The sequence below is a fragment of the Scyliorhinus torazame genome, chromosome 5, assembly GCF_047496885.1.
Source record: "Scyliorhinus torazame isolate Kashiwa2021f chromosome 5, sScyTor2.1, whole genome shotgun sequence".
NCBI lineage: Eukaryota > Metazoa > Chordata > Chondrichthyes > Carcharhiniformes > Scyliorhinidae > Scyliorhinus > Scyliorhinus torazame.
In genome coordinates, this window is record NC_092711.1 from 254,824,241 (window position 1) to 254,847,963 (window position 23,723).

Consider the following 23,723-nt stretch of genomic DNA (forward strand, 5'->3'; position numbering starts at 1 on the left):
TTAGGCAAGCAGAGCTCCATTGATAGCCAATGAGCAGCCACCAGTTAAGGAAAATCCTGTGGTACCTGGACAAACTGAACAAGAATCAAAAGAGACAGTACCGTCTCCTGGCACACAAAATCGACTTCCATCTCTACCACCAGTGGACTTAAATATGCAGTCTGGCACCACAGTCCTGCAAAGGGATGCAGTTACAAAAGAAACATCATACCGTGGACTTGCCTTCTAGTAAATTTGCTCCTGGACTACATGCAAAAAAGACTTGGAGCACAAAAAGAAGTTGGAAGTCAATTCCTGCACCTAAATTGAGGTGCAAATTGGTTTGACACTGCAATTTTCATCTGATCAGTATTGTAGATTTTATATGAAGGAGTTTTCGGGGGGGGGGTGGGAGTTGTAGGCGAGGAGGAGTGACATCAGACCAGGAATGTTGAAGACGGGGTCAAATTGCTCCAAAACCTTTCTGGCCAGTGTACCTATTTATGGCCAGATCTGCCCATTCACAAATTAGCATTTATTATTTTTGTTCACAATGCAACGTGAGAGATGAATTTTACAAAAGAAGTCACTGATAAACTTTCTATTTATTCCCCATATTACATATTGTAACTTCATGAAAATAACTGACTGGATAAATGTATTAATATAAATGCAAAACACTGCAGATGCTGGAAATCTGAAACAAAAACAGAAAATGCTGGGCAAATTCATCAGATCTAGCAGCATCTGTGGAGAGCAACGCAGTCAACGCCTCAAGTCCACATGACCCCGCTACAGAACTGTTTGATGTGCTCAGTTTCCAGTGGGTTCTACGGATATATGGCGATGTTTGGAGCTGACCAGTATAACTTAACATGCCTGTAATCAGTGACATTTAATGAGCGATAAGCTATCCATTTTAGACAGATGAGATAGTTGTCAGAATATGTAGATATGTATGTTTGTGCGCGTATGTGTAAATGGGCAGTCTCCGAGTTTATATGTCAGGTAAGTGACAGTGAACTTAAAGATGTACTTGGGTAGAGTGGTACTAATTTTTTTTAAACAGAGTTGTGAACTAATTCTGCCATTGGATGTTGTTTTCATGAAATTACAATCTTTTCCAAACACTTATGGTGTCAATGTTGACTTACTAGTGGATTATGAACCAGGGCCACTCATATGATGATAATATGCAAAATAGATATGTGGCTTAAAATACTTGGGAGAAATAGTTACTGAGGAAACCAAACATTTTCCATTCCTGTGTGATTCTAAGTTGGAATCCTAGTTTCACAAGTCGTTCTACCTTGAACTTTTTAAGGTTAGTGAGTGCTGAGGTGCAACACAGAGCTGGGGAAAGGGGAGTTACAGACAGATTCTTATGGTGCAAATTTATGTTACAAAAAAAAAATTCACTTGTTCTAAATTAACAAATCAGTTCTATTTGGAAGTACCTGTTATGATGGAATAGATAATTTATGGAAAAATACATATAGTTTGTCATTTATAATTTAATAGAAAAAAGTCTTTCTATTGCCCAAAGACGCCTATTGCAGTTTCTTAACACTGCAAAGACCCAGGAGGAAACTGTGGCCATGCCCATGAAGCTGAAGTCCCCGAATTCCAAGGTACGTTGGAATTCTTGACTTTCAATTTGAAAGTCCCTAACAAAGGTATAAAGACTAAAACTATTTGATTGCTTAATGCTCCCAATCTCTTCTCAACAGACAACAGTGCCTTTCACAATACTGGATTAAACCATTTTGAATTTGTAGTACCTTTGGAAATGTGTGATTATAATGTGTTAATGGTAATGAGAATGGAATTTTGGCATCAGTGAAATTTGGTAATTCATTTAGTTTATTTCAGTTCTGGTGTTGTGCAAAATTCAATTCTGTTGGAATTCAATTAGCCTAAACATTATTGCTCATCCTTGAGTACATCTGAGTGCTCAACAGTTTTAATAAAGCGGTTCTATTCTGTATGCAGAAAGCCACACTGACCCAACTGACTGAACAAGAATCTGATTTTCATGTATGTGGCCTTTGTTCCAAGTACAAAGCGGATTCTTGGAACCAAAACCTAGTTCCTTCTGGTTTGAGCACCAGTTCAAGTCAAATGTTTTAAAACTGGAAATCCAGGTTTGTGGTTGCATTATTCAAGTATTAAGCCTTTATGAAGTGGAATTTCATCTGGATGACTTTATTTACACTTGATTATTTGAGAGATATGATGTACATTATTGTAATCCAATAAACTGGAACCACACTTTACAGCCCACTTTAAAATATAAATTACAAAATACGATGCCATCACACAAAAGCTTATGCGTTAGTCATGCGATGCCCGCCAACCATTTGGGAGCAGTGTCGACTTTTATGTTTGCCATTTTCTCAACTGACAATTGATTTGAACAATGAAATCCATCAACTTTGCATATCTAACCAGTTCAGGATATTTCATAACTAGTTGTTCCAACAAGTCCGAATCAATTGAAGATTAGAATGATTTGAACTCATGTCTTTAATGTAGTTTCCATCAGAATAAGCTTCCAGTCTGCAGTGTAACTTATCCAATTTACTGTTCTCTTTAATCATTTCTCTGTCAAGATCCTAACGCGATTATGATTCTACTACTTCCTGTGATACGCTCTTCTGGTCAAACAACGGTGGAGCACTGTAGAAATGAAATACCATCCCAGTCAATTTTGTATGTTGGTGTCAGGTTTCATTTGAAATTAGCCAAATAAATGTATTTGTCTCAACAAGCTAGTTTCAGTGCAACACAAAAGTGTGTTTGAGAGGTTACAATTGTTTGGGGCTTTGAAATATGTCATGGTGAAAGATAATTTTAAAAAACAACCTTCAATATTGAACCCTCTTTCCACCTTTTGACCCTGGCATTTGTTTAATCAATGCAAAAAAAAAAAGTCATCACTGCACCCAACTATTGATATGAATTGAAGAGAAAATGTATTATTGAAGGATTAGTGCTTTAACTGAAGGTTAGTGCTCAAATAGATGATTACTTTCCTCTTAAATCTGTAAATTTGATTTCTGGGAATCCTGATCAGAAATTACGCATTTTTAAGTTCAAATTTGAAGAACAAAAATAGCATTGTTGCAGGTACTTGAGTTGATGGTAATTGCACCATGTGTCCTGTAACATGGAATATCTCACTTTTTTCCCCCGATCAATACTCCATCCAGCTTGAGCATTATATTGGCATTGCACCATTTATACGGCAATATGTTACTTTAAAACAGTTTGTTTAATTGAAGGCAAGGTCCTGGTGCTTTAAATTCTGAACTGTTCAGCTCTTTTATGGTGTTTTAATGTTTAAGGGTATACTGATTGCTTTGACCTTTTAAAAGTCCCAAGTTAGACCTCAAGGCAAGCTGATGTATATCCCACTAGAAAATGTTAATATTCGTGCCTTTTCCAGTACTTCAAAGTCCACATTGCAAATTATACAAGGAAAGGACATCTCCATTTTATTCAAAACCACTCTTGCATTTTGCAACTTGGGAATTAGTTTTTATATTGTCATAATCCGAAGGATTTTTTTCTTTTAATAAAAGGCCGTATGCAAGTGAGGAATTCTGAATCATTCTAATTGAGTTGAGGCTTAATGATGCACCCTCCTCCCAAGTGCTGCCTCTGTAGTGAAACCTGCTTAACTTCAAACATTTGTGTTGACTTTCTCAATTTTAAGAATGTGAAAGTTCTGTTTTTAATAGCCCAATCAAATTGTCATTTCCAAGCTACCTTCAATCATCACCTCCCACACCCAGGTGATTCCGCCTTTTTTTTCTCTTTCCTACATCACTCCACCATCCTCCACCAACTGCCTTCACAGTTTGGAGGCACATACTAGCTCATCCTCCGAAGCTTTTCTTTTCCCCTCCACACCCACCCATTTCAGCGGTGTTCCTTTTCCTCTACAACCCTCTTGAGTTCTTGATGGCACTCGTAATTCTTCATCGCTCCTACCCACTTCCACTCCTTTCCAGATCATGCAGACACTCCTTTCCATCTTCGGTAAGATTTTGCTGGCAATCTCCTCCATCTTATTTGTTCTCCTCAGCCATGTAGCATTATTCTATTCTCCCCTTTCTCATCCAACTTCTCCACAATCTGCCACACAAGAATACTACATCTGGCTCTCAGCAGTTTAATGGCCACCAAACACTCAGGGTGGGAATTCCTTACGGCATGTAATTTCATACTACAGCATGTAGCAGTGTTGAAATTGTTTGGAGCAAGAACAGGAGGTGTGTTGATGTGGAAGAACCCTGAAGGGACACTCTTCATCTGTGGAAGAGAACAAAAATTCTGACTCTGCCCATGGGGGGGGGGAAATGAATGTGTGGAAGTTTCAAATCAGTTTCATCTTCAATTGGTTTATTTGTAGTAAGCATGACAATTAGATCGCTTATTGTGAAGGGGCTAATTCCATTTCCTAATGTGTTTGGTGGCAACTTTTTAGAATTGTGAATTACTGTTTTTTAGGTTCATCTGAGTAAGGGAGGAAAAGCTTTTTTGTTGCTGGCGGGATGCAATAGGGGGGGGACACAAGCCTGTACTTTAACCAACTTTGAGGTTGAACATTATACCCAAGGCTCCTTATTTTCCTATTTTGCATTCCGTTTAGGTAAGCGCACATGAAAATCTTTAAGTCTTGTGACAATGTCAGTGTTTGTTCTCTAGATGTAGTGAAGTTTGATAGAAAGAAGCAATTAGTTTTGTTTCATCTTTAATATTTCTGTGATATTAAACTTCCCCTGAGGTTCCTTTTTTTTAAAACAAATTTACCCTTTTCCTGGGAAATCTGGGGACACCATGGCTGTTGAGTTTTCTCATGTTAGGATTTTGCTAAATGTATTTAGGCGTCTGCTGCAAAGTGTGAATTTTAAATATTCTATTCTGCACTGATCAGAGCTATTTTAACATTGGACCTAAAGAATGAGGCCTACACTACTGAAAAGACCTCCGTCATCCAATTATTTTTAAGAATGAAGATTTTACCCTATCAAAAGGATTGTTTGGATATATTGAACTATTTCATAAGGAGCATTATGTTTCTGTGTTTTAGTTCATTTTAAAATCGCTAGTATATCTTGAAGCAGTTGGTGTTTTTAATCACTTTTTATGAAAGAATATTTTTGAAATAATGTATTGCAAATATTGGGTTAATTTACTTATTTTATGAATGGAACACTTTACTTCAATTGTAAAGGAATAAAGATGAAATTAAAAACTGGATGCTGGAAACCTGAAATAAAAACAGTAGATGCATAGCTGGTTAGTTAATGTTTGACAGGGAAGCCAGCTTGATGTTTCAAATTGGATCTCTCCTCAGAAATGTTAGAAGACAGGAGAGTGACTCTTCAGAAGGTATTGAGATTTTTCACTCTGATATCCATTATTTCCAGAGCTTCTGTGTTTGTAAAGGAACACACTTCAGATTTCAGGCTACAAAGTTATAGCCTGCTCTTGGGACACAGTAAGTGTTTTCATTTAGCGGGCAAGACAGAAAGTGGAGCAAGATCCCAGTCGTTTGCTGAGACTGAGCCTATTCCTCCCAGTGCCAACCTGATTATTTAGTACCTGCACAATGATGGGATTTATAAGCAGCACAAGGCCCCCCCATAAAACTGAACACTTGGCTGCCCCATGCATAGCATGAGATTATACAAACAAATGCAAATTTATTAATTAGCCATTTTTCAAATAGTTGTCAGCCTTTGGTATAAGGAAATTTGTGCAATTAAATTAAATACACAAACTGTATTTTATCACTTTCCTGGATAGCAGCCTGTTCATTTTAATTAGTTAGTTTTCACAGCAATGAATGTCTGAAAGTGGAGATCTTCTGCAGCATTTTAATTCCTTTAGCTTCCTTTGCAGATTACTTATTGCATTTCAGAACTAACTCTTCCGAGTTAACGCCTTCTAATGCCTCAGTTAGGCAGGGGAAGTTCTAACAAACTGGACAAATCACACTGTTCATCAGATCTGACTGCATTTTAATCCTATTCTATCCTATCTTTGTCACTCAATATCCTGAAATGTTAATATAATTTAAATAGCATTGTAGAAAAATATTATTGGTAGTGTTGCAGATGTATCCTGTAAATACTGTGAATGTTACAGGGAAGAGTAGAATTTATTTGAAATAGAGCCAAAAACAGTGTTCAAAAGAGGTGATTTGTAAAAATGAAGTTTATGGCACATACTCTTTTTGAATGGAGTCTTTAATTTGATTGTATCTCTCATACTATGATGAGGCTCTCCATTTCAGTCCAGGGAGTTTATAAAAGCTTATGTACCTGATATTTTCAGATTTCTTTAAAAATCAGGACTGCTTTATAACTAGTTAGAATTGAAAATGTTTGGGAATATGTATTGTGTTCCAAGAACTTCAAAAGAAAAATATTAAATGGACTCAAAGGCCAAAATACTCTGGCCTTCCCCAAGCATGTTTCTCGGTAGTAGGAGGCAGTTGGCAGGCGGCGGATCTTCTAGTTCCACTGCTGTCAATGGGATTTCTCATTGAATCTACTCTGTGCCGCCGGGACACCGGGCCGGAGGTGGGGGGGGGCTTCATAGGCTGGACTGGCCGGAAGATCGCGCCCAAAGTCTTCAAGTGAAGTTCTAGATGAGTTCTGATGGAGAAAAGAAAGGATCTGATTCATGGAGCACCTTTCATGTTAGCCAATGAAGTACTTGGAAATGTAATCAACTGTAGAACAATATTCTAGTTCTTCTAAGGGTGTGAATAATTGTGGACAAGTATGTTATATGCTAGTTTAATGCACAGACCTGAATTATCCCAGCGGTGGGGAGGAAGCAATACTGCAAAATTGACAGTATATGGCTTTGCATTATTTCTGTAACATGGAAATTTTAGTGACTTCAGATGTTACCTTTTGAATTAATGTGAGGCACATGGGGAATTGTGGCCTTTAGTTTTCTGACCAGTTAAATCTCGTGGTCAGTAGGCGAGTTGGCCTGGGATGGTGGTGGGGGGGGGGGGTTGGATAAGAAAGGAGGGGAGGAGGTGAGCCACTTGGAACTGACCTCCGCAACTCACCATAATCTTCCAAGATGGAAGAGGGGTCTTTTGTCCATCATGAAGGTCCAGGGTCACAGAAGGGCAGTAGAGTGTGATCTCTGAGGACAAAGGCAGATCTAACTGACTGTAGGATTTTTGTGACTTTAAGGTGATTCATATACAGGCACTGGTGTTCTTTTGAAGGATAGTGATCCAGTGGAGGAAGACATCCTTACCAGGATCACTTTTGCTGCCAATCTGTTTCTCACCCATCCAAGTGCTCTTGGAGTCTTGGGTGGAGGAGAAGTAATACAAGTGGAGGCAAATCTTCAGGGAGGCATCTCTCAGCCATGTGGCCACCCTCTGTCTACTCTGAGCCATGTGCCAGATGAATGCACCCTTCTTGATGCTGATCACAAATCAGGACAAACAGGCTGAGTCTGGAGATCTGTCTGATAACCTTGAGATTCAGTGACAGGAAGATGCTTTGCATCCAAAATCAGCCTCCTAAACAGAACTCCAATCAGCCACTGTCCAAATCCTGAGGATGTATTTCAGATTATACAAGATGCCAAAGGCTTGTATCCCTCAAATGTAAATCATACTGGATCACAGACAGTTTATTATTGCCACCAGGTTTGGACATCGGTATTCGGTGCACGGAGGGAGAGCTGCACTCTTTGAAGTTGTGGTGTTAAGATGAGATGCTTTCAAAGCCCCATTTGAATGGATGTAAAGGACCCAGTGGAGCTATTTGACAAAGAGCAGGGGTGATATTTTTGGTGTCCTGGTCAATGTTTATTAAAACTATTATTGTATGTTGTCTTGGCACTATAGCATTGTTGTTTCTGAAATCTTGTATGGAAATTGGCTACAGTGATTACTGTAAAGCACTTTAGAATCTCCAGGCTATGAACAGTGCTATATAAATCTAAGTTCTTTCTTAAGATAACTTGAAAATGCTCCGTAATGGGTAATGTACTAAATATCTAGTGGCGTTTGTATAATGTTCAGAGTCAAGTGCTGACTATCAGCAAGCACTATCCCTTAATATTTTGTTTTGCTCATTTATGTTGAGTAATGTTGGACCTGATTTTGATAGTACTGGAATTTTGTTAAATGCACCTCAGTCGGGAATTTAATTCTAAATCTATAGGGAACAAAATATGGAACAAAATTTGTATCTATGGTAGAATTTTATTTTTCAAAAGCAGGATTTCCCCGAGTTATCTGAAGTTGGAATATGTCTGCAATACGTGTACTCGAGGTGTTTAAACTTTAAACATCTTTTACCCCCCTCCCCCACTATCTATTTTATTTTATTGTAACTTTTCGAGGATATTGATTCCCATTAAAGTACTGTCTTAGAGACGCTGTCAGTCCTGCAAAATCTGATCTGATTGGCCAAACTACTTGTAAAGTCTCAGCGAGCTTTGACAGGATATTTGAGGAGGAAGGGCATCGCGACTTGGTCTGACCTTCTCCACGTACTTTCCAACAGGGGTGAATGAATAGAAAATGGGAGCAGAGTCTCCAGCTGAGATTACTTTTGCGAAGTATAGCATTTCCATGCTGTGCAGAAGGAACTAAAGTCTTTCTGTCAAATAGAGGGATCTGAACAAATCTGTAAAAGGAAAAAATATTTTCTTTAGAAAATATTTTTGCCAGTTATCCTGTCATGGCTAGAGTATGTATTATGGAACATAAATTGTCATACTGCACCAAGCTTCTGGTTCTATGCCATAGAACCACAATGGCACATTTTATTGTTCTGTTGCGCTATGAATAAGCACGCTTTCCTTAAAATGTATATTGGACATTTTCTTTAAAAATAAAGTCAATGATCTAAATGCAGGGGTGGACTGAGTAATGGACAATTAGTTGGAAAGTGGAGAATTTTGTTTTGTAGGAAAGTATCTTGTGATGTGCGTGTTGTGGGGTGGGGGAGGTGGCACAATGAGATGATGATATGAGTGATTGATACCCTAACATTGTATAATTAGAAAAACAAAAATGATTTGAAGGAAACCAGTTGCAGGCCAGGATTTGTCAATAGCAAATATTTTACCTCCTGATGGAAATTAATTTTTAGATAAAATTAATTTCCATCAGGCAAATATCTTTTAAGTTCCTCAGTCTGAAAGAGCAGTGCACTTTTGAAATGAAGGGCAATATTTATTTTTAGGGAATTTTTCCATTTTGTTTCCAATTATTCAATGATTGGATAATTCTGAGTCAGATTGTTTATATTTAGACCTATGCAAGGTTTAATGGAGCAATGTTGTGTTGGAGTGACTGATATGAAGTACAGTTTCATAAGAAACTACAGTTTCTTGTGATGAAATATTCTAGACCAGTTATGACTTTGAGTCGAGGGTTCTGGCATTGGATCAATGTAAGGTACAAACTTGTGATTGAAATTGCTGGTGCTTCAAGTTTTATCCAGCTATGAGACCATCTCACGGTCTTTTTATTGGTACTTGCAGTATACCTAAATCCTAATATTGCCAATTGTGTGATATTCCACTGTTGTTCCTTGAGCTTAATTCCAGACCAGATACTAAGGTAGAGATACATTTCTGATCAGAGGCAAGTGCTAAACAGCCTGGCTTTAAACCCAAGCCAGACAGTAGATAACTACGATTTTTTAAAAAAAATCATTTAAATCTTAGACCATGTAGTATAGAATACATATATGTTAATTGTTGCTAATTAAGTAGAATCTTAGCACAGTCTAATGGAGGCTGAAAAGGGAAGGAAAGAGAATAAGCGTATTTCACACTTCTTCTAGATAGAGTTGCTGTTTAAAGGACACTTATTCTTAATGGGTAATGCCCAATATACCATTCAATTTGTACCATGACTAATCTGCAGTCACCTGATGCTATTATCGTGAATAAAGAAAAATCTTGTCCATTAGCTAGTCCTACTTCTGTCTTCTGTTATCACCACGTGTCATTCGTCACTGTTTCAGAAACACAAAGATATTTTAGCACAGATTACTAAACTACAGCTTCCAAATATTATTCACCATTTCATTGCAGTCAGTGGGAGCATCTGTGAATCTGCTTTAAGAGGTAGTGTCAGGGAATTAAAACGCACCTAATGCAGAGCAATGAACAGATTTGCTCATCCAGACATCAAAAGGCACCTGTCCCAAAGGTTTATTTCATGTATCTCAAACACTAAAGGGAAGCTTTACCCACTCCCCTCATCATTCCATGTGATTTCAAAAGCCTTTTACCTCAGGTTTACCTATTTGGTTCTTTTAGTAAAATTATGTCCTACTGTTCGAATAAAATGTGAAACTTAAATGCAAAAAAATTTTGTATTCTTGGTTTATAATGAAAATTACTGTTTTAGGAAATTGTTCTACACCGTTTCAATATTTTGAGTGATTGTTAATTTATGATTCCTTTATTTCATTTATGTATTCCTTTCCAATTAAATTAATGTATCTAACTGTAAATAATAAGAATGATGTATATGAATACAGTTCTTGTAATTACCTGTAATTTATATCCTGTGTGTTTCCATTATCATGCAGCAATTTCTTGTTTTCTGTAAGATGGCTGTTGTCCATGGGCTTCATAAACTTCACACTTTAACACACTCTGGGCGCTCCCAACTGTAACAGATTATCTTTTGGAAATGGCATATACTATCTGTACACATGGTTCATGATGGTTTAAAAACCTCATTGCATTGACAGTCTGGTGAAATTGTGATTTCAAAGTACTGTGAAATGAACCTTATTCTATGAGGTGCTTTGGATCAGTATTTGTTTAATTTTTGTGAATTCCTGTTATAGGCTGACACAGAGACAATATTGTATCTATCCCAGTAAGAGTGTTCAAACCTTGAGATTTTATTTATTTGGAAAAAACATTTTGGATATTGACTCATTGTCCTCTCAATTTAATATGATGGAGTCTTTCTCTTCTTGACTGACTTTCTAAAGAGTAGCATTCTGTGATATTTGTACTGAGATGAAACCGGGAGGAACAGCCATACATAATACTACAGTGGAGGCTTCTGAACGGGGGGGGGGGATGATTTTTTTAAAAAATAAAAAATAATTGTGGTTGGGTAAACTATGCAATCATTAATTCCTTTTTAAGAACCCTAATTGTCTTAATCTTGTAACAACTTTACAATAACCTCTCCCAATGTTCAATAGCAATTCCAACTTCGCTAATGACTGCTAGTAGCAATATTGCTAATTTTATTCGGCCTGTTTGTAAGTGTGCAATTTTGTTTTGGGTGTCTGACCAATAATCAAAACCTCTGAATAAATTACTTTTCTACACTCAATTTCTGAAAATGTGCAAACTCCACACAGATGGTTACCCGGGGCTGGGATCAAACCCGGATCCTCAGCGCCGTAAAGCAGAAGTGCTAACCACTGCGCCACCTTCTACAGTCAATTTTGAAAGATGTTGTTATCATTAGAACATGTACAAATAGTAAATTAGGGCTAAAGCTGCATAAAATGAAAGTCTGAGAAAAGTAGGATTAAATAATTACTTGATTAATGGGCAGGGAACAGAATTTTATAAATTATCTCTTGATCATGCTACCCATTCAGCCATCAAAATTTATGTCTGCTGTTTCACTTTTTATCACGAATTACATGATCTGAGTAGGTGTGACAATATGAACATAATTTTTAAGATTTATTGGAATAACTGCTTCAATAGTTTTATCATTGAAGTGCATCAAAAAATGATGCCTTTTAAATGGCAAATTTGTGATCCTCAAATAATTTATACCTGAATAAAACAGTGTTTCCTATTTGTAATTTCTTTGCTTTGAGCAAAAAAAGTAATTGACATTTTCCAAGTGTAGATAATTGAGCTCCTCAATGTCACAAATTATGCATTTGGCGTAAATCCATTAAACAAAAGTCTCCAACAGCCCCACCCCACTTTTCGGATCTCTAACTAATCGAAAGACTGCTGCTGAAGTTGGCAACCTTCATTTTCTCTTGGTAAGAGGCAAAGCTCCTTTCCATCTCCCTTAATGGTTGAGATTGGTTCCACAACAGGCCCTTAAAATAATTATACTGAAGTTTGATCCTGCCTGCCAGTGCTATTAGTTGCTGAGTGACTTTGACATCAAGTGCAATTTTAAACCGTATTTTTTCCTTTTGGCGACACTTCTTATGCAAAATGAGCACGTGTACATGATTGTTAATCATGGCCCAGAAATTCAATGTGAATGCTGAGGCAAGACAAGACAAGACAAGTTCACGTTTTGTTAGCGCAAAATGTCAATGCCATCATTATTGAAACTATTGACTGGTTTTCAAGCTGTCCACAATTATTTGCAATTGGTGGAGACCCCCATTTTTAGTACCAACTCTGCTGCATTTAGACCTGGAAAGGAATTATATCCATCACAATGAGGTGTGAGGCATAATATGTTTTGGATGGGAATAAATATGAAATAGAATTATTGTCCAATGATTGTGTTAGAGATTGAAGAAAGAATCTATTAAAGTGCAATTCTATTAAGATGACTCCTACTCATAGTTTGTATGGTTTGCTTAGGCTAGTTGTTGCTGAATGACCTGTTCCTGTGTTGTAAACTTTCTATTTTTAAAATTGATAGTCATTTTAAATGAATAGCACGGTGTAATGAAAATCCATATATTTGGAACAATTCAAGGGGGCTGTCCAGTGAAGAGAATTGCTAGATCTGAAGGGCTCATGTGAGATTTTATCATCCAGGGATGCATTTAAGTGAAGGAGAAAGAATTTGGAAGGAGGTGTAGAAATCTCTAAAGTGAAAGGCAGAATGGAAAGAAAGATCTTCACTGGGAGGAAAACCTAAGAAAGTGACAAATAGCTGTAATGATGACCTCTTTCCTCTCCAGAACCACATATGAGAGCAACTTCATCCTAATTTATCTCTCTGAACAGGCATTACACAATTCAGAACCTTAAAATGGCGTCTGTCTTGTATAATGCTAATTACTGCCTTATGCCATTTGAGAAGCACACGTTGAGCTAGCCTTAATTTACTCGATCTTTCCACAGGAGAAATCTGTTCAGCGTTTCTTGAGAGGCAGGGGGCGGATGACATTTACATGGTAGAGGATGGAGGGATATTATTCTGATCAAACTTGTGCATTGTACCAGATGCTTTCATTAGGAAGGAGATGGTATAGTGAGAACCTGGCAGCAGGTAATCCACAGATCACGAGTAAGCCAGAAAAAAATGAATCAGGATGTGTAGCTTTTCAGTGGAGCCTGGAGTTGCTTCCCCTTGGCTTTGAGTCATGGGACTCTGATTTAAAAAGAAAAGGTGTATGAAGAGTAGCAGCTGCATTGGTACGCCAAACTGACAGATCAAACATCCTGCTGATTATTAGATGGGCATTGAGGATTTGTACCTCTCAGCTATACCAGTAAAGGGTAAGTCGAGGTGGCCAATACGTATTGCAATGGCAGCAGCATCCATGTCTCATAAATTATTTTTTTTTTCAAATGGTGGCCAGAAATCATCTGCGCAAGTCTGATACTTAAATCATGCCAGCCAGCAGTGCAAGTGGGTTACTCTCAACTGCACAGGCAGAAACCCAAGAACTGTAACCTGCATCACAGGCTCTAGCTGCTATGAAAAGATTGCCAACTCAGGCCATGAGATTTGCACTGCCTGATACTTGTATAGCATTATTGTTATTGCTGTTTACTGGCCTAAGCCTGAATGTCCAGATGTTGCATGGACTGCTTCATTATCTGAAATTGTGAATCAACTGAACACTGTGATCATCAGTGAACATTCCCCCCCCCTCTGAGTGTATGGAGGGTAGACATTGATGAACCAACTGAAGCTAGGGTAATGTCTCAGATCCAACTAAATAACTCCTGTAAGCAATGTCCTAGCGCTAAGCTGATTGGCCTCCAAAAACACAATTACCTTCCTTTACATTAGGTTTGATGACAGCCATTGGAGAGTTTTGCCCCCATGTTCCAATTGACTTCAGTTTTACCAGGGTTGCTTGATGCCACACGTGGTCAAATGCTGCCTTGATATCAATGGCAATCATTCTTACCTCAGCACTGGAATTCAACTTTTCCATCCATGTTCAAATGAAAGCCAGAATGACATCAGGGGGTGAGTGGTACTGGTGATCCTCAGACATGTAGGTGCTGTCGACAGCCCTTTCATGATCAACTCTTGGGATCTTAAGTGGCTGGATTGGATTTGTCCTGCCTTTTGTGATTGTATGGAGTAGATGTAGGGTTGGAGGAGATTAAAGATGGGGAGTAATGTCATCATGATGAAATTTAAATGCAAGGAGGAGAATTTTTAATTTTGCCCTTTGGGAGATTTGGGGGAATATAGGTAAAAAAGGATCGTGAGTTGGACCTGACATTGGAAACAGCAGAATTTTGAAGGAGCTGACGTTCTCAGAAGTTGGAGAGTGGGAGACAGCCCCCCCCCCCAAAAAAAAATCTGGAGGTGACGAGGATGTTTTTGAGGGTTTATACAATTTCCTGAGTTATGTGAGCACACATCCACACAGCAATTGGAAATCAGAGGGAACGATTGGGCATTTCCTAAACAATGTGTCTTTTAATGTGTGCATGTTTGGGTGCCTAGTGCAACAAGCTGGTTACATACAGCAAACAGAGGTTTGTGATAGCATTGGTTATATGGGAACAGCTTGAGGTAAGGCCGAGCCATATGGGGCAGGATTCAACATTGGCTGACGCCGGTAGCGCAATTGGGCAGAGAATCCGTTCCGACGCCGAAATTGCAGTCGGTGCCGATTTCACGCCAAATCGCATCAATGCGTTCCCGAACGCATGTGCGGTCAATGCCGTTAACATATCATTAGCGGCCCGACCCGGTATTCTCCCGGGCCTCTGTGATTTTCCACCTCCGATGGGCCGAGTTCCCATGGCGAAGTTCATGCTTTTAAACATCGTGAAATTGGCCTGCAAGGCAGCCATGCAACTGCGCACACTGCTAACTGCCCACTGGATTTACTGCCACAGGTGATATGGGTGTCCTCTCAGACCAACCCCTTACATGCCCTCTGGTCCCAGTTGACCCATCAGCCCAATGGGCATGCTCCAGAGCAACCAGTGCCAGCTTGTTGGCTGGGTTGAATGTCTGTGGGATTGTCATGTGTATGTGTGGCTGCAGCTTGTCAGCCTACCGAGTGTCAATCACTGACCCAGTGAATCCCGCACCTTTTCTCATTGGAATCGATTGTGTTCCACGTGGTGCCCGTGCTAGCCCCTCCACAGTCGCTGACTTGGTCCAGGTTCGGTGCCAGTTTTGCTGTCGTGGAAATTCTGCCCCGGCGTATCAGGAAAGGAGAATCCCACCCATGATGTCTCAAAGATGGAAACCGGCATTGGCAGTGACGGGCAGGGTCATCTAACTGCGGCATTTGTATTTCCACACATGTTTATAGGGGTAGCATTATCAATTTAACAAGTTAATTATAGCTGGATTTGCATCTTGTATTCATATTGCGAGCAACCAGATTTAAAAATGCTGAAAATCTGAAAGGAATTGTTTAGTGTAGCAAGACCTGATTAGATGGAAGAAGATAACATAATTGTTAAATTATGAAATATTTTGACGATTTAAGCAACTAGATCTTTATTTTACCCATAATACACAGGTTATGAAATCAAATAGAAAAATTAAAAGATAAATTGCAATTCAAGTTTCTTTAAAAACCATCCATTTCAAAGTTGGGTCTTAATCAGTACAACATCTTTATGCAAAATATAATTGGATTTCAAAAGATGTGAAATCTAGACCTGAAATATACATAAGTTATCAAAAAAAGATTACAACAACATCTTGGGCATATAATTGCATACACCACCAAGCAGACCTTTTCCCTATTCGATTTGCATGTTCATCATGCCACTGCAGCCATTGAAGGATGGGGGATAAAAAAAATCTAAATAGCTGGTATTTATAGCTGTCACCGAGGGCTTGCCCATAATTTCCTGATATATGGACAGAGAATAAGGCTTAGCATATGTACATGTGTAAAATTTGCCCTTCTAACGGTTATCCTATGCTCGCAGCATGCACTGATTGAATCCATCAAAAGTTAGAATAAATGGGCAAGTATTTGCACACGTGGCATCTCCTGGTGATGAAGGCACACAGCTGTCAGTTCTGTAAAGCAATAGAATGGTGTCCGATTTGGATTGTTGAACTTGCACACTATTTCTATGGCACAACATTCCACAAAATGATCATGTCTAATAAATTGCTAAATCTGAATAACCTACAGGAGAATTTAGGATCAACACCTTAACAAAAAAAAAAAGGCTCTGAATTCACAGCATTCTTTGAACACAAATTCTCGTCATGTTGTATGAGCTTGTTGCACAAGAAGTTTTTGCAGTTTTCAAGCGATATTGTCTTGTATTCTTTAAGCCACTAGATGTCAGCATTAGAGTCTATTGAACAGCAAGTAGAATGATCCGCCTCAGTCTTCGGTAGGAGGGCTCTGCGTTTGCTCGTCAGTGGTGCTTAGTTCAGAATGTTCCTGCACATTCTCTAAATTCTCTGAACTTTCATAGCAGCCTGAATCCCGTGGAATATCACACAGAGGAGCCGAGTTTGACAACTGTGCATCAGTATTGTCTCCTTGCTCTTCTGTCTCGCTTCCTGCTGCAAAGCAAACACACCCATATAATATGGATACGGACTGAGTGGCAGTGCTAAAATATTAATATGGGAATTCAAACTAATGTAATTTCAAACAGTGCAAATGTATCCTTGAAACATTCATCACCAATACATCTGATAGGTTTCCTCCATTGTCTTCTGTTGTTTTCCTCTATTGAGGACCCTACATGAATGTGTATTGTTGGTGTTTCTAATCTCCTTGTTTCGTCACACATTCCTTTTTCTTCCATCTTTAGCTTATTATTCGCATCCTTGATCAGACTGCTGGTATCAGTTGCAAAACATGATGGGAGTCGGTACATCATTTAAGTGTCAGATACAAAACGTGGATTAAATCAGCACTCGCTGCATGATGTGTCAGACATACAAAATATGGAACGGATCAACACATTACAGGGATCATTAGAAACTTTAAATAAAGCATTACACCGTTGATTGCTTTTGAGAGTTTATACTTCGTGCCAACTTACTGTTATGTGTTAAGATTTTGTTAGGAAAAGACGGATTTCAGGAAATAGCTTTAGAATGTATTGAACTTCATTTGTAATCTAGATATTTACCGGAGCACCCAGAGAAAACATGCAGACATTGGGAGAATGTGCAAACTCCACCCAAGGCAGGAATTGAACCTGGGACACCGGTACTGTGAGGCAGCAGTGCTGACCACTGTGCCACTGTACCTCCCTTTATCCGTACATTATCTAGGGTTATTTGGGGCGAGTGTGGTATAGTGGGACTAATTTGATTGCTCCTTCCAAAGGCAAACACAATGGGCAAAATGTTTTCCTTCCATGCCATGTGACTCTATTCTTAGAGCAGTCAACACCTGGGAAGCATTGAGTGTTACAAATGTGATTCAAGGGTAGAATTCAGAAGGAAATATGAATTTGTACTTGAACTGTTTGTGAATGGAATCTATTCACTTGAAAATTCATCTTGCATTTGTTCTGGGTTTACTTAAGAAGCAAACTAGCTTCAATTTAACTCTGGAACAAAACTAGATACTGCTTTGGTTTGCTACACAATTAAATGTGTATCTGTGCCAGATTTGGGTTTATTGAAACTGAATTCAAAGAATGATATTGTGCTACAATGTTAAGTTCGCTAAAACTTGACTCTTGAGTCAGAAAATTATGGATTTAAATACATTATTGAGGCGGAAACCTCAGTGCAGAATTAAAGAAGTGGAAAGGTAAAACCAAATTATTGGAAATACTCTGACAGCATCTGTGGAGAGAGAAATGGAGACAATGGGTGGGATTTACCGGCCTCATTGTGCCAGGGTTGGTGACGCAAAGAGGACGTATCGTGACCATTTGCGACGCCTCGCGAGATTCTACCATTAAGCTCATTTAAATATGTGCTTGCCATATTCTCCTGGCACCCACAAACTAATGGCCTCCCCAGTGAGACCTTGACTCACTTTTTAGTACTGGTCTACAGAAATGTGAACCAGTCGTAGTGGCATCTGGCGGCTCTCCTAGGCCATTGGAGACTCCCGGGTGGTCGGGCTGTGGGCAGGGTGGTCCACTAGCACCTTGGCACAGGGGCACTGCCAGGGTTCTTGGCTGGCACTGCCAGGCTGGCAGTGCTCAGGGTGCCTGTGCTAGGGTTGGGCCTGGGTTGCCTTGCCCTGAAAGAGGAGGGGTGCAGGGGTCTCAAAGACCTTATAAGAGGTGTGTTGGGTGAAATGGGGAGGTCTGTAGGCCATGGTGAGGGGGAGTCAAATGTGTCCTTGAAACATTCTTCACCAATACATCTGATCGGTTGCCTTTAAGAATGGCACGCCGATCCTCGAGTAGTCTTTCTGCAATGGTGATGAGCTCGCCAGTGCAGGAAATGACTAAAGTGTGGCCTTGGACGTGGCGTTTCTCACCGAAGCCAAAGAAAAGGCAAATGCTGTTGAATAGCAGTGCCGAGAAACATCCCATAACGTGAGCAGAGAATACAGTAATTAAATTGAAAGTGCAAGTAAATCGCTGCTTCACCTGGAAGGAGGGTTTTGGAGATTAGGGAGAGAGAAGATAAAAGGGCAGGTGTTGCACCTCCTGCGATTAGATGGGAAGGGTACAAGGTGTTGGCAATGATTGAGGAGTAGGCCAAGGTTTTGCGGTGGGAAAGGCCCCTTTGAAATGCTGACAAGGGAGGGAAGCTGTAAAGTGTTCATAGAATAGACATGCTAATGTGTGATATAGGCTATGTGTCTGTGACACCAGTAGCTAGACTCTATAGCAGGCAGGCAACAGTCCGAGGAGATGTGCCTAGTCAGTAACTCATTTTGTATATTTTGCACATAGTATATATGAACTGGTTTTAAGTAAATACTTGTGTTGGGCTACATAACCTAACACATGCATCAAACAGGAAGAGAAGTCATGTTCTGTGGCTTCATGCTGAAGATGATGGAAATGGCAGGTCCCTTGAATGCCGAGGCTGGTGGGGTGGAAATGGAGGAAAGCAGAACACTTGTGCTTCTGGGAGGGAGGGGTGAGAGTAAAAGTGTGAGAAATGGGCAATGGGCCTTGTCAATCGTAATGCTGGGGGGAGTAGTGTGGAATCCTCAGTTAAAGGAAAATATAAAACCCATCATATTTCTACCTTCAGTTCTGAAAAAGTCATATTTGACTTGAAACGTTACCTCGGTTTCTCTCTCTAGAAATGGTGGCAGATTGTTCAGTATTTTGTTCTTTTTATTTGAGACTTTCAGAATCTGAGGTATTTTGTATTTATACTAAAGAAATGGTATCGTTTTTTGAGGTGTTGTCCTATATGAAATGTTAAACTAAGGCCCTGTTGGGCTCTGAACATTGACAATATTTAGGGAACTCTCCAGTGCTCTAGCGAACATTCTTTTCCCAACCAAAACATCAATACAAATGGGGTCTTCATTTAATTGGCTTTGAAAGGTTCTACTGTGCAAATACTTCGCTACTGTATTTGTCTGCTTAACAATAACAAACGGTTTAATGAATGTGAAGCATTTTAGAAAATGAATTCCCAGGTTGGATCTTTAGGTTGTGCCGAATAAGGTGAAGCGTTAATGGAAGCAAGCACTACAATTGATCTGGGTCGGACAAAGATTCAAATTCAGCAGGAGCATAATACAGACAGGTTTGATCAGCTGCCCATCGCACACCCTTCCCTATTTATCCCCTCCATTGACTTCAGCAGATGTTTTCTCTACTTCTGTTACCCACAGTCTTGGTTATCTTCTTGCTCATTATTCAAAATCTGCTCTGTTTTGGGAGTCAAAGGCCTCCTTTTACATGTCTTTGATTATTTATTGCTCGAAGGGAATATCATTGCCATGAGGACATCTAATGCCTGGTTAAATTTATTATCTGATATTTAGCCTTGGGTAAAAGAACCAACAAGGGTCAGGTTTTTGGGTTTGTCAACCCGGCGCTGAATGTTATTTTCAGGCAATCTCATTTTTAGAATGGAAAATATGGATCTTACATTAGCTGTTAGTATTATGATCTTTTAATATGCTTGTAGGCTAACTAAGAGCTAAACCCTTACTGTAAAACATAGAACAGTACAGCACAGTACAGGCACTTCAGCCCACGATGTTGTGCCGACCATTTATCCTAATCGAAGATCAACCTAACCTACACCCCTTCAATTTACTGCTGTCCATGTGCCTGTCTAAGAGTCGCTTAAATGTCCCTAGTGACTCTGACTCCAACACCTCTGCTGGCAGTGCATTCCAGATACCCACCACTCTCTGTGTAAAGAACCGACCTCGGACATCTCCCCTATACCTTCCTCCAATCACCTTAAAATTATGTCCCCTCGTGACAGCCATTTCCACCCTGGGGAAAAGTCTCTGGCTATCCACTCTATCCATACCTCTCATTACCTTGTACACCTCTATCAAGTCACCTCTCTTCCTTCTTCGCTCCAGTGAGAAAATCCCTAGCTCCCTCAACCTTTCTTCCTAAGACATACCCTCCAGTCGAGGCAGCATCCTGGTTAATCTCTGTACACTCTCCAAAGCATCCACATCCTTCCGAAAATGAGGTGACCAGAACTGGACACAATATTCCAAGTGTGGTCTAACTAGAGTTTTATAAAGCTGCATCAAAACCTCGCGGCTCTTAAACTGAATCCCCCTGTTAATGAAAGTCAATACACCATACGCCTTCTTAACAACCCTATCAACCTGGGTGGCAACTTTGAGGGATCTATGTACGTGGACCCCAAGATCCCTCTGTTCCTCCACACTTCCAATAATCCTACCTTTAACCCTGTATTCAGCATTCAAATTCAACCTTCCAAAATGAATCACTTCACATTTATCAAGGTTGAACTCCATCTGCCACTTCTCGGCTCAGCTCTGCATCCTGTCAATGTCCTGTTGTAACCTGCAACAACCCTCAACCCTCAAACATAGATGGCTCAGGACTTTCTGCCAATTTCCATTGTGGAAAATAAAAGAAGTTTCATGGCACCATACATAAATGCTGCCTGGCATTGATATCTCTGTTCAGTGGTTCAATGGCTCATTTTCAACCTTTGCTTTGTATCTACAGCCAAAGAAATCCACTTACTGTCATAGTCCATGAGGAGTTCAGCAGCTGTGAGTAATTTGGCTCTCTGTTCAGGGTCCAGGATATTGAGTTCATTCAGATGTGTCTCTCTCAGTTCTTTGAAGTCATCCAAAGTCTGGTAACCATTAAGCAGCAAAGTTGAGGTATGTTCCTGCTTCAGAGAAGCAAAAGAAAAACCCCAGCACTTTAACATCAGATAATATTCAGGAGAGGTTAAACATCTAAAACATGTTCAGCTGAACTGGATAAAAGTAAGTGACCGTATAAAAGCATTTAAACACCAACTTGTCTTAAAAAAGCGTTAAAACAACAACTTGCCCCTGAGAGAGGGGCAGCACGGTAGCACAGTGGTTAGCATGGTTGCTTCACCGCTCCAGGGTCCCAGGTTCGATTCCCAGCATGGGTCACTGTCTGTGTGGAGTCTGCATGGTCTCCCCAAGTCTGCGTGGGTTTCCTCCGGATGCTCCGGTTTCCTCCCACGGTCCAACGATTTGCAGGTTAGGTGGATTGGCCATGATAAATTGCCCTTGCTGTCCAAAAAGATTATGTCGGGTTACTCTGTTACGGGGATAGGGTAGAGGTTTGGGGCTTAAGTGGGGTGCTCTTTCCAAATGGCTGGTGCAGACTTGATGGGCTGAATGGCCTCGTTCTGCAATGTAAATTCTATGTAAATAACATGCCTTTGAGAAATGAAGCTGTCATGATATTCAAACATACAACATAACACATACATAATGATAGACAGACCAACGGACCAATTAGCACACATAACACGACAGACAAGAGCAGACACAGTATAAGACTAGAAACACGACACTTCCTGGGCAGTCCATCTGGAGGCAGCACAGGGCCAGGACCTCATAGCAAGACACTCACACTGTCACAACGTGCTGAGTACCAAGTCTGATGTATAAATAGTTAAATGGAATAAAACTGTGTTGTACCAATCGCAACCGTGTTGGTTCGTCTGTACCTCAGAGCACCCAACACTTCAGAAGCAACGCCCATTTATGTATGCAATCCAATGTGTCATGTGAGAGTACCTTTAAGAAATGGATGTTTATAAATGGGTGTGTATATAAATATCTGTAGTGAGAGTACCTTTAAGAAATGGGTGTTTACTACTGCAGTGATGGCGGAGGGTGGGTGGAGCTGGGCTGTCTGTCAGCTTTTTACTTTCGTTTTTGAGCATGCTGCAGGGTGTGTTTTAGTGTCGTTTTCAGTGTTGGAGATGAAGCCAGACCAAGCAGGTGTACTGCTGTTCTCTCTGCCATCAAAAGACTATCTCTTGATCATTTGGTGAACTCAGAATTATAAATGTTCTCCGTAGTGAATGTAAACCTAATGGAGGCGATTCTCCGTGCCCCGACGCCGGCGCACGATTCTCCGAAGTGCGGAGAATCGGCGCCATTTGCGCCGGTAGCGGGCATCGCTGATTCTCTGGCCCGGATGGGCCGAGCGGCCGCGCGGATATGACAGAGTCCAGCCGGCGCCTTTCACCCCTGGTCGCTGCCGGCGGGAACTCTGCGCGAAGGGTCGTGGGGCGGGGAAAAGTGATCCTTCACTGGAGGGGCCTCCGATGGGGTTTGGCCCGCGATCGGGGCACACCGATCGGCGGGCCGGCTTCTCCCCCCTGCGCCTACTTTCCTGTGTGGCCGGCCCCTGAACACCGACGCCATGTTGAGTCGGGGCCGGCGCGCTGAAGAAGTCCCCCGCACATGCGCGGGTTGGCTCCAGCGTGAACCGCTCCAGCGCCGTTCTGGCCCCCTGTGGGGGACAGAATTGGTCGTCCCCGTGCCCATTTCGCACCATCATGAAACGCAACGGCGCGAACACTTCGTCTCCATTTGGGAGAATCCCGCCCCCAGCTTTGTTTCTTAACTGAATAACTGCATTTGTAATAATATAGCATTCCTTTGGTTGTACTGGAGTGTCCGAACCCCACATGTTCAAAAGATGTAGCCTTCGATGGTTAATCATTTGTCCATAGAACCAATCATTGCCAGATCAGGTTGGATCACAAAAAACACTATTGGGACTGCTATTTGCTGTTGCTAGAAGGCTTCTCTTCACTGTATCTACCTAAACTACCCTCCCTTGCCCCCTCCAAGCTCGCCTCCAAGTGCAAAAGGTTCATTAAAAATATATATATTTTATTCTCGTTTTTCACATTTTCTCCCACATTTACACCCACCAACAATCAATAACAAATGCAACGTCAATCCCCATATCAATAACAACAATCCCATCCTCCCACCAAACCCCCAAACATTAGCCCAAATGTTAACATAAACAAATAACAAAAAGGAATCGGGAATTATCCATAGTCACCATTAATACATAGAGTCCTGCTCCCCCCAGCTGTCCCCCCTGATGTTCGATGTAATCCAATTCTCAAAAGTGCATCATGCATATTGCCCAAGAATTGTAGAACCCCTGCACCCTTCCCCTCA

At 40.4% G+C, this 23,723-nt stretch overlaps 2 protein-coding genes across 3 annotated transcripts in view; one reads left to right on the plus strand and one right to left on the minus strand.

Moving 5' to 3' along the window:
• Positions 1–11,353, plus strand: part of zdhhc9 (zDHHC palmitoyltransferase 9) — a 172,977-nt gene extending 161,624 nt beyond the window's left edge. Inside the window, exon 9 of the mRNA XM_072505377.1 lies at positions 5–11,353. Within this exon, the coding sequence (XP_072361478.1) occupies positions 5–229 (225 nt within the window). The 3' untranslated portion in view covers positions 230–11,353. The remainder of the gene's footprint in view (positions 1–4) is intronic.
• Positions 11,354–15,647: 4,294 nt separating this feature from the next.
• sash3 (SAM and SH3 domain containing 3) overlaps positions 15,648–23,723 on the minus strand; it is a 97,148-nt gene continuing 89,072 nt past the window's right edge. Inside the window, exons 7-8 of one of the 2 annotated variants that reach the window (XM_072505380.1) lie at positions 21,271–21,421; positions 15,648–16,699 (exon numbers count right to left, since the gene is read on the minus strand). In XM_072505380.1, the coding sequence (XP_072361481.1) occupies positions 16,515–16,699; positions 21,271–21,421 (336 nt within the window). In that variant the 3' untranslated portion in view covers positions 15,648–16,514. Of the gene's footprint in view, positions 16,700–21,270; positions 21,425–23,723 lie in introns of both variants that reach the window. The other variant, XM_072505378.1, reaches the window with a different exon arrangement.